This window comes from Nerophis ophidion, linkage group LG15 (assembly GCF_033978795.1).
Source record: "Nerophis ophidion isolate RoL-2023_Sa linkage group LG15, RoL_Noph_v1.0, whole genome shotgun sequence".
Taxonomy (NCBI): Eukaryota; Metazoa; Chordata; class Actinopteri; order Syngnathiformes; family Syngnathidae; genus Nerophis; species Nerophis ophidion.
This window is the reverse complement of record NC_084625.1, coordinates 44,043,490-44,059,094: the sequence shown is the minus strand read 5'-3', so window position 1 is coordinate 44,059,094 and position 15,605 is coordinate 44,043,490. Positions and strand designations below refer to the sequence as shown.

Sequence of the window (15,605 nt, the reverse complement as noted above, 5' to 3'; positions counted from 1 at the left end):
ACGAAGGAAAGTAATCTTGTCCTTTTGGTCATAACCCAAAGCTCATGACCATAGGTGAGAATCGGGACGTTGATTGACCGGTAAATTGAGAGCTTTGCCTTCCGGCTTAGCTCCTTTTTCACCACGACAGAAACAAGGTCCGCATCACTGATCCAGCTGTCGATTTCACGATCCACTCTTCCCTCAATCCTGGACAAGACCCTGAGGTACTTGAACTCTTCCACTTGGGGCAAGATCTCCTCCCCAACCGGGAGATACAGTAGCAGTTTTACCCTTTTCCAGGCGAGAACCATGGACTCAGAACTCGGAAGTGCTGATTCTCATCCCAGTTGCTTCACACTTGGCTACGAACCGATCCAGATGAAGCCATCAGGACCACATCCTCCTGCAGCCTCCAAACCAAATCCCCTAAACGCCCTGATTGTGACGAGAAATTCTGTCCGCAAGCTTTCAACAGAATCGACGACAAGGCGCAGCCCTGGCAGAGTCCAACCCTCATTGGAAACAGGTCCGATTTACCGTTGAATCCGGGCCATGTTCCGCGCCTCCTATTGTCGAGGCGGCAAAGTGGTTGGTGCCTGTCGTGGTGGTAATCCTAGAACCCGGATGCCGTCAAGCTGAAGAAAGGGTCCTATCAGGTCCTTTTGGTTCATGGGACTGCGGCGGCAGTGGACAGGTAGCGACAGGTGTGCGGCTTCAGTGGTCGCGGAGGCAAAAACTCGGATATGGTACAAAACATAGTTTTGAATAAAATAATTAGTGACAATTTATCGTTGTATCTCCAGGTTAGGGAGGAGATCTTTCCCCAAGTGGAGGAGTTCAAGTACCTCAGACTCTAGTTCAGGATTGAGGGAAGAGTGGATGGTGAAATCGACGGGCGGATCGGTGCGACGTCCTTAGTAATGCGGACGCTGTATTGATCCGTTGTGGTGAAGAAGGAGCTGAGCCGGAAGGCAAAGCTCTCAATTTACCGGTCGATCTTCGTTCCTATCCTCACCTATGGTAATGAGCTTTGGGTCATGACCGAAAGGACAAGATCACGGGTACAAGCGGCCGGAATGAGTTTCCTCCCTTTAGAGATAGGGGAGAGGCTCTGTCATCCAGGAGGAGCTCAAAGTAAAGCCGCTGCTCCTCCACATCGAAAGGAGCCAGATGAGGTGGTTCGGGTATCTGGTCAGGATGCCACCCAAACGCCTCCCTAGGGAGGTGTTTCGGGCACGTCCGACCGGTAGAAGGCCACGGAGAAGACCTAGGACACATTGGGAAGACTATCTATCTATCTGGGAACGCCTTGGGATCCACTGGGAGGAGCTGGATGAACTAACTGGGGAGAGGGAAGTCTGGGCTTCCCTGCTTAGGCTGCTGCCCCCGCGACCCGACCTCGGACAAGCGGAAGAAGATGGATGGAATTTATCGTTGCTTACTTGGGGATTAATAGCAATTTACATGGACAGAGGAAAATAATGTAAAGTTCATCAGCATAAAGATATAGCGTCAGAAACAAGACAGGATTTAATATACAAACCCCGTTTCCATATGGGTTGGGAAGTTGTTTTAGATGTAAATATAAACAGAATACAATGATTTGCAAATCATTTTCAACCCATATTCAATTGAATGCACTACAAAGACAACATATTTAATGTTCAAACTCATAAACTTTATTTTTTTTTGCAAATAATAATTAACTTAGAATTTCATGGCTGCAACATGTGCCAAAGTAGTTGGGAAAGGGCATGTTCACCACTCTGTTACATCAGCTTTTTTTTTAACAACACTCAAACGTTTGGGAACTGAGGAAACTAATTGTTGAATCTTTGAAAGTGGATTTCTTTACCATTCTTGTTTTATGTAGAGCTTCGGTCGTTCATCAGTCCGGGGTCTCCGCTGTCGTGTTTTACGCTTCATAATGCGCCACACATTTTCGATGGGAGACATATTTGGACTGCATGCGGGCCAGGAAAGTACCCACACTCTTTTACTACCAAGCCACGCTGTTGTAACATGTGACTTGGCATTGTTTTGCTGAAATAAGCAGGGGCGTCCATGATAACGTTTCTTGGATGACAACATATGTTGCTCCAAAACCTGTATGGACCTTTCAGCATTAATGGTGCCTTCACAAATGTGTAAGTTACCCATGCTTTGGGAACTAATACACCCCCATACCATCACAGATGCTGGCTTTTGAACTTTGCGCCTATAACACTCCGGATGGTTATTTTCCTCTTTGTTCCGGAGGACACCACGTCCACAGTTTCCAAATATAATTTGAAATGTGGACTCGTCAGACCGCAGAACACTTTTCCACTCAGTCCATCTTAGAAGATCTCGGGCCCAGCCAAGCCAGCGGCGTGCCTCGGTGTTGTTGATAAATGGCTTTCACTTTGCATAGTAAAATTTTAACTTGCACTTACAGATGTAGCGACCAACTGTTGTTACTGACAGTGGTTTTATGAAGTGTTCCTGAGCCCATGTGGTGATATCCTTTACACACTGTCGGTTTTTGATGCAGTACCGCCTGAGGGATCAAAAGTTCGTAATATCGCTTACGTGCAGTGATTTCTCCAGATTCTCTGAACCTTTTGATGATTTTACGGTCCGTAGATAAAAAAAAACGTAAATTCCTTGCAATAGCTCGTTGAGAAATGTTGTTCTAAAACTGTTCGACAATTTGCTTACAAATTGGTGACCCTCACCCCATCCTTGTTTGTGAATTACTTAGCATTTCATGGAAGCTGCTTTTATACCCAATCATGGCACCCACCTGTTTCCAATTAGCCTGCACACCTGTGGGATGTTCCAAATAAGTGTTTGATGAGCGTTCCTCAACTTTATCAGTATTTATTGCCACCTTTCCCAACTTCTTTGTCACGTGTTGCTGGCATCAAATTTTAAAGTTAATGATTATTTGCAACAAAAATAAATGTTTATCAGTTTGAACATCAAATATGTTGTCTTTGTAGCATATTCAACTGAATATGGGTTGATCATTATTTTCAAATCATTGTATTCCGTTTATATTTACATCTAACACAATTTCCCAACTCATATGGAAACGGGGTTTGTAGATCAAAAATCCATTATTGAGCCATCTTTAATATGTGTACATTAATGCAGTTTTACATTTCTTGTCCTTTCATAGAAAAAGCATTTATTACTTGCAACTTTAAAAAACAATGCGTTTGTAATAATAAACAGTTTAATTAATTTCCAATTGTATTTATTAAATTAATGAAAATGTATGCAACGCTGCAACATAAGTCAAGTCAAAGGAGCTGGTAGGTGAGGTGCCTCAAATTTTTAGAACTGCATGCAGGACTTTATTTACAATAAATAATCGACTATTGACGTTCACTAATCGATTTTGCAATCGGCCACGTTTGAAATGCAATGCATCTAAAAATAACTAATCACCCCACCTCTAATTAATACAGTGTAAGAAATATAGAGAAAGGTAAATAATGAACAAAAAAGTTAGTGAAAGAGGTTAGTTTAGCAGTGGAGGATATATGTTTATGATTGCATTTGGAACATGAAGGAACAAAGCAATACATTAATTTTTAAAATGACAGTTAAATAAAATAATTTAGAGTGGGGTATCATCTCCATTTCAGGTGGTGGCAGTAATGCTCACCACAAATTTGCTTGCTAACCACCATTGAAAGAAAATGAAGGTTGGCAGTCTTGGCGTCTTAGACTATTTACACACAACAGCACCGACATTTAAATCCCACTCAACATTCTGCTTGCTAAAAGAATGGAACTATCCATTTTTGTTCACATGTACAAAATTGGGTAATTATTAGGGGTGTGGGAAAAAATCGATTTGAATACAAATCGAATCGAATACTTTTTTTTTTTTAATCGATTATTATTATTACTTTTTTTTTAATCAATCCAACAAACCACTACACAGCAATACCATAACAATGCAATCCAATTCCAAAACCAAACCTGACCCAGCAACACTCAGAACTGCAATAAACAGAACAATTAAAAAGAGACACGAACACGACACAGAACAAACCAAAAGTAGTGAAACAAAAATGATTATCAACAACAGTATCAATATTAGTTATAATTTCAGCATAGCAGTGATTAAAAATCCCTCATTGACATTATCATTAAACATTTATAAAAAATAATAAAAAAGAACAATAGTGTCACAGTGGCTTACACTTGCATCGCATCTCATAAGCTTGAAAACACACTGTGTCCAATGTTTTTACAAAGATAAAATAAGTCATATTTTTGGTTCGTTTAGTAGTTAAAACCAATTTACATTATTGCAATCAGTTGATAAAACATTGTCCTTTACAATTATAAAAGCTGTTTTAAAAAAAATCTACTACTCTGCTAGCATGTCAGCAGACTGGGGTAGATCCTGCTGAAATCCTATGTATTAAATCAATACAGAATCCTTTTAAATCGGAAAAATGTCGTTTTTGAATTGAGAATCGCGTTGAATCGAAAAAATTGATATAATATCGAATCGTGACCCCATCCATCCATCCATCCATCCATTTTCTACCGCTTATTCCCTTTCGGGGTCGCGGGGGGCGCTGGCGCCTATCTCAGCTACAATCGGGCGGAAGGCGGGGTACACCCTGGACAAGTCGCCACCTCATCGCAGGGCCAACACAGATAGACAGACAACATTCACACTCACATTCACACACTAGGGACCATTTAGTGTTGCCAATCAACCTATCCCCAGGTGCATGTCTTTGGAAGTGGGAGGAAGCCGGAGTACCCGGAGGGAACCCACGCATTCACGGGGAGAACATGCAAACTCCACACAGAAAGATCCCGAGCCTGGATTTGAACCCAGGACTGCAGGACCTTCGTATTGTGAGGCAGACGCACTAACCCCTCTGCCACCGTGAAGCCCCAATCGTGACCCCAAGAATTGATATTGAATCGAATCGTGGGACACCCAAAGATTGGCAGCCCTAGTAATTACCTACACAAAATTGGGTAGTTACCTATCTAGTACATATTAACATGGGAACTGCTTGAGTTCTCATGTTAATACGTACTGTTTTAGAGCTGCTATAAGTCCACAATTGCTGTGTATTTGTTGCAAAGCTGTGTAACATGTATTTGCCTAATCTCTTGGCCAGTTTCACTTAAACACATTTTTGTGTGTGTCAGTTACAGACTTGTAAATAAACATTTAAATCTTCCCTAAAGCATTTTTTCTCAAAAGTGTTAATTTCAAGGTATGTTCCTAACTCGAATCGATCCAACATTCATTATGTTATTCTTATTTATCTTAATATATTGCACTCTAAATATTTTTTGGTTAGATCTTTTGTTTTATGTACAATTTTTTGATGTACCGTATTTCCTTGAATTGCCGCCGGAGCGCTAATTGATTTAAAACCACTTCTCACTCCTGCGCTTACCAAAGGCATGAGGTAAAAGTAAGCATGCGGTAATTAATTTAAAACCTCTTCTCACTCCTGCGCTCACCAAAGGCATGCGGTAAAAGTAAGCATGCGCTAATTAAATTAAAACCTCTTCTCACTCCGGCACTTACCAAAGGCATGCAGTAAAAATTTGAGTGTGATGTAAGCTTGGACCGTAAATCCTACTGAATAGCTCTAAATCTTCTTCCCTTTTATGCGATTTCAAATTACCGGTATTGAAATCAGCCTCCTCCATTTTGAAAATGATGACAGGGGAAGTGTCACTCGTGACGTCACGAGTTTGACCAGGCGGTAATAAGTAATTCAAGGCATTCCTGCGGCAATTCAAGGAAATACGGTATGTGCTTTTTGCCTGGTAGAAACTTTTTATTTCTTTAATAAGTAAAAAAAGCAGTGATTAAATTAGCTTTCCTTTTAACGCTAATCAATTAAAAAATGGTACACCTTAGTCTTAAAATAATAGTCGTAGCATAGTGGCAGTTAAATTTGTGCGGGCAGTGACACATATTTAAATTTTTTTTTTTTTTTTTTTAAATACATTTATATGACTGACACCACACACGCAAACGTCGACTTCGAGTAATAACTACCAAAATAAAGGTCAAAATAACAAATGTGTACAACGCGCTACACTGTTGTCCTTTATTTGTTGGAAATTATGCACAGAAATAGAAATATACACTGACAGAAGAAAATAAGTGTATGAATTACAGGAAGTTGCGTTTTTAATATAGCTGAATATTTATTTACAACATTAAAAGCATAGTCAGACTTTATCTACAGTTGTGTGATATTACATGTAGTTTCATCTGCTCAGTGTTGGAAATCCTTCGGTTGGCTGGACAAAAAAAAAAAAAAAGTCATACATGGAAACAAAGAAGACAAGAAGTGAAGGCACAAAGAATAACATGGATCAAGAATGAGTTGTTAAGTAGTAAAGTAAAAATAAAGAATAATAAAGTGTGCAGACAGCGTTAAAAGCTCCAAAACTAAACACTCTGTTCCAAAGTCGTTTATGTCGCCCATGAAGCCAGCATTCGCATGTCGTCCTCGTCTTCGCGCCTTTTGGTGGCTGTCAAAATAAAAGCGTCGTTAGCCGTCGGGCATTTTGGCGTATTCTCTCGCCGTGTTGGTACGTACTTGCGCGGTAAGACGTGCTTGCTGACGGCAGTCTGCCGCTGGGCACCGAGGGCAGGCCCCCCATGCTCTTCATGCTGTCGTCCATCTGCTCCTGTTCCAGCTCTTCCAGCTCGGCCAGCAGCTCATCCTGCAGGAACAAAAAAACATATTAGACGTAGGGCTGGGCGATGTGGCCTTTTTTTTAATATCTCGATATTTTTAGGCCATATCGCGATATACGATATATATTACGATATTTTGCCTTGGCCTTGAATGAACACTTGATGCATATAATCACAGCAGTATGATGATTCTATGTGTCTACATTGAAACATTCTTCTTCAAACTGCATTAATATACAGTGGAGCAAAAAAGTATTTAGTCAGCCACCGATTGTGCAAGTTCTCCCACTTAAAATGATGACAGAGGTCTGTAATTTTCATCATAGGTACACTTTAACTGTGAGAGACAGAATGTGGGGAAAAAAAATCCAGGAATTCACATTGTAGGAATTTTAAAGAATTTATTTGTAAATTATGGTGGAAAATAAGTATTTGGTGGAAGGAGGTTTTGGCTCAAAATCTCACGATACATGGCCCCATTCATTCTTTCCTTAACACGGATCAATCGTCCTGTCCCCTTAGCAGAAAAACAGCCCCAAAGCATGATGTTTCCACCCCCATGCTTCGCAGTAGGTGTGGTGTTCCTGAGTCAGAACAAAATCTGACTCAGGGAACCGGACAACCCTGCCATGCATAGTCCTATGATATGTCTGCCAACAAGGTGACTATCATGGCTAATTGGACTTGGGTCGCAAGCTCAGGTCTGATCATCCTGTACTGATGATGCGCACCCGTAAATTATTTTATCCTTCAGGTCTTCTATTCACGTTCACTGTTCACCTACAAGGCCACCAAGTGTATGTGCTCACAAAGGATGCAAACACCTCATTCTGTTTTTAAATTTGTTTTAGGAGTCTTTTTACACGTTTTTAGGAGTATTTTTGCGTGTTTTATGAGTTTTTTTTACATGCTTTAGGATCTGTTTTTAAATTTGTTTTAGGAGTTTTTTTTACATTTTTTATGAGTATTTTTCCGTGTTTTATGAGTATTTTTCCGTGTTTGAGTTTTTTACGTGTTTTAGGAGTCTTAATGTGTTTTAGGAGTCTTATTATGTGTTTTAGGAGTAATTTACGTTTTAGATGTCACTGTGCATCTCTTCGGAGTCATTTTATGTGTTTTGGAGTCGGTCTTAATGTTTTAGAAGTTGGTTGTTGTATTTGTAAATGTTTTACTCGTCATTTAATGTGTTAAGTCATTTTATGCATTTGTGTTTCGCACAAGAGGTAGAACATCTCACTCTGTTTTCTGGAATCAAAAGTATTCTTCTTCCTCCAAAACACGACGAGTTGAGTTTATACCAAAAAGTTCTATTTTGGTTTCATCTGACCACATGACATTCTCCCAATCCTCTGCTGTATCATCCATGTATCCATTTTGGTATAAACCAGGGGTCATCAACCTTTTGGAAACCAAGAGCTACTTCTTGGGAACTGATTAATGTGAAGGGCTACCAGTTTGATACATACTTAAATAAATTGCCAGAAATAGCCAATTTGCTCAATTTACCTTTAATAAATAAATAAATATATATATATATTTCTGTCTATCATTCCGTCGTACATTTTTTTTTTCCTTTTACGGAAGATTATTTGTAGAGAATAAATGAGGAAAAAAACACTTAATTGAACGGTTCAAAAGAGTAGAAAACACGAAAAAAATAAAAATAAAATTTTGAAACAGTTTATCTTCAATTTCAACTTTTTAAAGTTAAAAATTCAAGCGAAAAAAAATTGAGAAAAACTAGCTAATTTGAATCTTTTTGAAAAAAAAAAAAAAAAAAAAAAAAATTTTTATGGAACATCATTAGTAACTTTTCCTGATTAAGATTAATTTTAGAATTTTGATGACATGTTTTAAATAGATTAAAATCCAATCTGCACTTTGTTAGAATAAATAACAAATTGGACCAAGCTATATTTCTAACAAAGACAATCATTATTTTAAAAAATTTCAAAAGACTCTAAAATAAGATTTAAATTTGAGTCTACAGATTTTTTAGATTTGCCAGAATATTTTTATTTTATTTTAATCATAATAAAGTTTTAATAAATATTTCACAAATATTCTTCGTCGAAAAAACAAAAGCTAAAATGAAGAATTAAATTAAAATGTATTTATTCTTTACAATAAAACAAATTCAGTTACTTGAACATTGATTTAAATTGTCAGGAAATAAGAGGAAGGAATTTAAAAGGTAAAAAGGTATATGTGTTTAAAAATCCCAAAATCATTTTTAAGGTTGTATTTTTTCTCTAAAATTGTCTTTCTGGAAGTTATAAGAAGCAAAGTCAAAAAATAAATGAATTTATTTAAACAACTGAAGACCAAGTATTTAAAATATTTTCTTGGATTTTCAAATTCTATTTGAGTTTTGTCTCTCTTAGAATTAAAAATGTCGAGCAAAGCCAGACCACCTTGCTAGTAAATAAATACAATTTAAAAAATAGAAGCAGCTCACTGGTAAGTGCTGCTATTTGAGATATTATTAGAACAGGCCAGCGGGTTACTCATCCGGTCCTTACGGGCGACCTGGTGCCCACGGGCACCGCGTTGGTGACACCTGGTATAAACTCAACTCGTCGTGTTTGGAGGAAGAACAACACTGAGTTGCATCCCAAGAACACCATACCTACTGTGAAGCATGGGGGTGGAAACATCATGCTTTGGGGCTGTTTTTCTGCTAAGGGGACAGGACGATTGATCCGTGTTAAGGAAAGAATGAATGGGGCCATGTATCGTGAGATTTTGAGCCAAAACCTCCTTCCATCAGTGAGAGCTTTGAATGCTTGACCAAATGCTTATTTTCCACCATAATTTACAAATACATTCTTTAAAATTCCTGGATTTTTTTTTTTCACATTCTGTCTCTCACAGTTGAAGTGTACCTACGATGAAAATTACAGACCTCTGTCATCATTTTAAGTGGGAGAACTTGCACAATCTCTGGCTGACTAAATACTTTTGTGCCCCACTGTATGCTACTTTTAAACTTTCATGCAGAGAGGGAAATCACAACTAAGTCAATTGACCAAAAGTGTATTAATAAAGTTATTAAGCAATGGCACAAACATTCAAGTCATTTCCAAAACAGAAAGTGCAAGATTGTCAGAGACATTTTAAGTGTCAAATAAAAATGAGCTGCATATACGGAAATCAAATAGTATTCGTCCTTCACTATGTGGTATGTTACTACGGTTATGAAATTCGCTTCATTCTCCCGCGAGTGACTTTTCAAATGATGCTACATATTAGCAGTAATGCTACTTTTTATAGCCCCACACTTGACAAATTACGGTTGTCGGTTCGACATATTCCCACTTGAAGTCGAACCACCGCCAGACGATGGACCCCCTGTTGTTTTTATTGGGAATTAAGTCTTCCTTCATTTGTTACCAGATCGGCACCTTCTTTCTCGTACGGCTACGTTAGCATCAGAGCTAACGTTACCCAGTCTGCTACCTCTCTGCTGGGCGAGGGCGTATAGGTATGTGACGTATGTGACGTGACAGTATGTGACGTATGTAAGAATGTGCGCCTGCTTGTCTGTGAGAAGGAGAGACAGGAAAGAGTGAGAAGAGCCTGTAGTGTAATGCCCGCAGCTAAAAGCTACTGCGTGAGAACATCCATCCATCCATTTTCTACCGCTTATTCCCTTTCGGGGACGCGGGGGGCGCTGGCGCCTATCTCAGCTACAATCGGGCGGAAGGCAGGGTACACCCTGGACAAGTCGCCACCTCATCGCAGGGCCAACACAGATAGACAGACAACATTCACACTCACATTCACACACTAGGGCCAATTTAGTGTTGCCAATCAACTTATCCCCAGGTGTATTTCTTTGGAGGTGGGAGGAAGTCGGAGTACCCGGAGGGAACCCACGCATTCACGGGGAGAACATGCAAACTCCACACAGAAAGATTCCGAGCCTGGATTTGAACCCAAGACTGCAGGAACTTCGTATTGTGAGGCAGACGCACTAACCCCTCTGCCACCGTGAAGCCCGTGAGAACAAATACTCGAATATTACGATATAGTCATTTTCTCTATCGCACAGAGACAAACCTGCGATATATCGTATATATCGATATATCGGCCAGCCCAATTTGGACGCATCCCGTGCTTGCTGCCCGGCCCGCTATTAAAAATATAAAAAATATACATATATATATATATAAATATATTAATATATACCTCGTCAAAATCGTCACCCTGCGGTCTAGAAATGGCGTCGTTGATCTCGCGGGCCACGTCCTTCTGCTCGTTGATGTCATCCATCAGATCGTCAATCTTGTTCAGGTCCCTAACCCAAGAATCAAACCGTATTAAATAACTAGAGAAGACATGGATTTAATACAAGCAGAGTGGATTCAGATTACTTCCCACATTAATGATTGACAGGTTTGGATGAGGTCATGTTTGTTTACCAGGAAGTACTTCACCATTACGTACACCTGCTAAAAAAAAAAAAAATCCTCACATGCTTTCGTGGACTTTCTTCATGGCCTGGGAGGCGTAGCCCATGTTCCTCACCACCTCGGAGTTGGTGTGCGAGTTCTCCAGCGATTCCCTCTGGAACTCGATGGTGGAGAGGGTGCCGTCGATTTGGGTGAGCTGCTGCTCCAGACGCTTCTTCCTCTTCAACGCCTGCAGGGCGGCTGAAAGGGAAACAAGTCTGTGAGACTTTTGGGAAAATACGAGAGGTTCCAAACCGTTCGAACCTCGGAGCTCAACGTTCCCCCAACACAGGAACCCGGGGTCCACTCAAATAACACTGAATTATGTCATCTCACTCTTGATTTGAATCATATTAAATCAGGGGTGTCAAACAGACAGGTTTTATCCGGCCCGCGGGATGAGTTCCTTAAGTATAAAAATGAACCGAAATCTTTGAATGAAAGAAACTGCTGTTCTAAATTTGTCCACGAGATGCCGCAATAGCAATTTGTATCTTTGTAGACGACGCTACAGACTAGAGTCTGCAGATAAACCGCGGGTCGAGCGGGTGACATGACGAAAAAATTGATTTTAAATAGATTCGGGCGGGTGGCGGTTGAACCATTCGGAAATATTTGATATACGTAGTTCAGGGATCGGCAACATTTACCATTCAAAGAGCCATTTTGACCCGCTTTTTAAAGTATAGTAGACAATAGGAGCGGCAAGTATTCCCACGAATATCTGCTGACGGTCACCCAGATAACAAGAATAAAGGCGTGCAATGAAGCATTTGACTTTGACGCTTTCTACAACATATACAAATAGCTTGCCAGTCCAGCAACATGTATGTGGCTACCGCAGATTCATGCACACGACTGCAAGGTATACTGGGTGACACAGAGTACACTGATGGTTGTGATATAAACACTTTTAAAACTCTAACATGCGCCAAACTGTGAAGCCACACCAAACAAGAATGACAAACACATTTCGGGAGAACATCCTCACAGTAACACAACATAAACGCAACACAACAAATACCCAGAATCCTTTGCATCTCTGACTCATCCTGACTATATTATACACCGCTAGCACAAAACCCCCCACGCGTCGGTAAGATGAGCGGGGTTGGGGGCGCTGGGATGTAAAATATAGTCAGGAATAGTAATGGATGCAAAGGATTCTGGGTATTTATTGTGTTACGTTTATGTTGTGTTACTGTGAGGATGTTCTCCCGAAATGTGTTTGTCATTCTTGTTTGGTGTGGCTTCACAGTGTGGTGCATATTAGTAGGAGTGTTAAAATGGTTTATATCACAACCTTCAGTGTACTCTGTGTCACCCAGTATCCCTTGCAGTCGTGCACATGTATCTGAGGTACCTACATACACCCTGTTGCTGAAATGGCAAGCAGATTGTACATGTTGTAGAAGGCGTCAAAGCACGTTCTCGTTATCTGGAAAAGCTCCACAAAATAATCGCAAGAATGGTTGTGGTTCCCATTGTCTTCTAAACCCCCTGAAACGGGTCACAATAGCTCTATGAGTGGTAAAGGTTGCCGACCCCTGATATATGACAACGGGCGGGTGGTGGGCGGTTGCGGTTTTGTTAAGATGTTGGTTCGGGTGGATGACGACTTTAATGATGCGGTTGCGGATGATATAATTGCCTATCTGCGCATCTCTACTACAGACGTGAAAAAAATAAACCATATGATGTTAGTGCACCAGTTGAGGAAAATGAGCAAACTACATAAATAACATCCTGTAATTTGATTTTGAAATTATTTTTTGAAAATGAACACCAATGAGCTGACAAACATTATCATGTCATTTATTCAGAAGGTATAAATAACGACAAATAGATGGAATACTATTAACCACAACATGTGAGTGTAAAAAAAATCCCAACGACATTGTGATTTGTACATTTTCAGAATGTGCTTGTTTTATTTTTAAACAAAGAAAACAATCTGGAGTTGTCTTTATTTTTAAGTTATCGTGCCGTGATTTTACCAGTCTGGCCCACTTGGGAGTAGATTTTTCTCCATGTGGCCCCCCATCTAAAATGAGTTTGACACCCCTGTATCAAATTATAATATCTAACCTTGTCAAAAGATATGAAAGCTTGTGGTAATCACAAAGATAATTTATTTAACACGTAAACCTTAGACTTGGTTCATGCTGGTTAGAAAAATCCATCTGTTTTCTACCGCTTATTCCCTTTGGGGTCGCTGGTGCCTATCTCAGCTACAATCAGGCGGAAGGCGTTGTACGCCCTGGACAAGTCGCCACCTCATCGCTGGAACTCACAAAAAATCAATATACATATCATTTGGTTGTGTTGAAATAAAAAAAATTCTTACCATGTTTAACAAAATTTTATACAAAATACAGCTTCACCACATTAGTCATATTTCTTGCGCTTAAGAAACTTCCCAAGGACTTTAGCTCCAGTCTTCTAGTTGTTACACATTGTCCTTGCTGCCACAAGTGGTGGAAAGGTGTACTACAATATATCTGAAAAACACTTTCCTTGGTGGGGGGCCAACTGTCCTAAACCACAGGGGACCAACTCAAGGCCCGGGGGACCAGATCTGGTTTGCCGCATTACTTTAAATGGCCCAATATGTGATTTATGCGGCCTGCGAAAAGGCTGGAAATAATAAAGTACTTTGTAACCAAATGTTTTTGTTTTCTTCACTTTTGATAGGAACATGTGCATATCTTCTACACCAGTGGTTGTCAAACTTGTTTCACCCGGTGCCACCTCAGAAAAAATGTGGCTCTCCAATGACAAACATTAAAATACAGTAGCGTAGCAGGCCTATGTATTTATTAAAAACAAGTTTTATTTAATATTTTGGCCACTAACATTACACACAGTTTGGACCTGTGTTTGAGTAGGAAAATAAAACACTGTACTTAAATCAAGCGATTCTTCGGGGTACCTTCAACACAGTTTAGGGACCACTTTGATATTATCTGATCACCATCACGCAAGATGTTCCAAGCATGTTTTTTGGCTTAAAATATCTGCATGTCACCTTGGGATACTTTCACAGTATCATGTTGGACCCGTTCAACATCCATTGCTTTCGGTCCCCTGGTGCCCACATATGTGGTCCTCTCCAAGGTTTCTCATAGTCATCATTGTCACTGTCACCGACGTCCCACTGGGGTGAGTTTTTCCTTGCCCTTATGTGGGCTCTACCGAGGATGTCGTTGTGGTTTGTGTAGCCCTTTGAGACACTAGTGATTTAGGGCTATATAAATAAACATTGATTGGGGGTTAAATCACCAAAAATGATTCCTGGGCGTGGCCACCGCTGCTGCCCACTGCTCCCCTCACCTGCCAGGGGGTGATCAAGTATGATGAGTCAAACGCAGAGAATAATTTCGCCACACCTAGCGTGTGTGTGTGTGTGACAATCGGTGGTACTTTAACTTTAAATTCCGGTTTCAAATGATGTAACAAGGCGACTAAACATTCACATTCACACACAGTCAAGGCCCTCTGAGGGCCAAAATTGGCAACGGGGCCCCCTCAATAAAAACGTGTTTTGACACCTAAACTTTTTTATTTATGAGTTGACTCTTTGGCAGCCCTAAGACAAATGTAAATCATTTATTTTTGGAAGGAGCTAATTGGTTGGCTGCCAGCCAACAGGTGACTTCCAGATATTTTAATTAGGCATATTTATAAAAAGTTTATCATTAAGTTATAACATTTCTTTATACAACCCTAATCACAAGTGTCTCAATGGGCTTCACAAACTCTCATACTTTTTTTTTTTTTTTTTTTTTTTTCCTCATTGGATTCATGATTTTTTGGAACATTTGAAATGATTGGCTGCGATGAGGGGGTGACTTGTCCAGGGTGTACCAGCACCCCCCCGCCACCCCAAAGGGAATAAGCGGTAGAAATGGATGGATGGGTTGGGTGAAATGATAGGAAATGTATTATTCCCTTTTATTTTGTTTGTACGTGGAGTATGTTTTATGAAAACTACTTCCGGTCCACACTTGACTTGATTAGACGGAAGCAGTACTTAGCATGAATATATATATAAAAAAAAAACTTACCCCTCTTATTTCGTGTGCCATGTTTCTTAGCTATCGCCACTTCCTGCTCGATCCTCTTCTCCAGGTAGTCCTGCTTCTTGGTCAACATGTCCTCGGTGTCCCTCAGCTTGTGGATGGCTTCATGGGGCGAAGGTCCTCCTCTGGCCCGGTGTTTGGACTTGGACGAGCTGGACGAGCCGGAGACCCCCTTGAAGAGTTTGGATATTTTGCTCATTTTTGACGAGCTTTCCGGTACCAGGAAGGCACAAACAAACACACACACACACAAACTTGTTGGTCGGACGATGTTTTCAGGGTGTGTGTGTGTGTGTGTGTCGAGACGAGCTGATTTTCCAGCTTGACGAGCTTTGCAGCGAAAACAATTCACCTTTCACCGCGCCTTTCAACATTACCTGCGTGACGTCATGG

General features: G+C 40.3%; 1 protein-coding gene across 1 annotated transcript; it reads right to left on the bottom strand.

The window, feature by feature from the left end:
* Window positions 1-6,063: 6,063 nt before the first annotated feature.
* chmp4c (charged multivesicular body protein 4C) lies at window positions 6,064-15,558 on the bottom strand. The gene is made up of 5 exons (XM_061922224.1): window positions 15,198-15,558; window positions 11,154-11,331; window positions 10,868-10,976; window positions 6,576-6,702; window positions 6,064-6,507 (listed from the first exon to the last, which is right to left on the bottom strand). The coding sequence occupies exons 1-5, from the start codon at window positions 15,409-15,411 to the stop codon at window positions 6,449-6,451; spliced, it is 687 nt and encodes a 228-aa protein (XP_061778208.1). The 5' UTR covers window positions 15,412-15,558; the 3' UTR covers window positions 6,064-6,448.
* Window positions 15,559-15,605: the final 47 nt, after the last annotated feature.

What these genes read in the sequence shown, in the direction of transcription:
- chmp4c (XM_061922224.1), bottom strand. Translation starts at nt 15,411, where the DNA reads ATGAGCAAAATATCCAAACTCTTCAAGGGGGTCTCCGGCTCGTCCAGC. An exon ending in AAGAAAGTCCACGAAAGCAT is followed by an intron (nt 10,977 to 11,153) that starts GTGAGGATTTTT and finishes TTCTTGGGTTAG; the next exon opens with GGACCTGAACAAGATTGACG. An exon ending in AGGGTGACGATTTTGACGAG is followed by an intron (nt 6,703 to 10,867) that starts GTATATATTAAT and finishes TTGTTCCTGCAG; the next exon opens with GATGAGCTGCTGGCCGAGCT.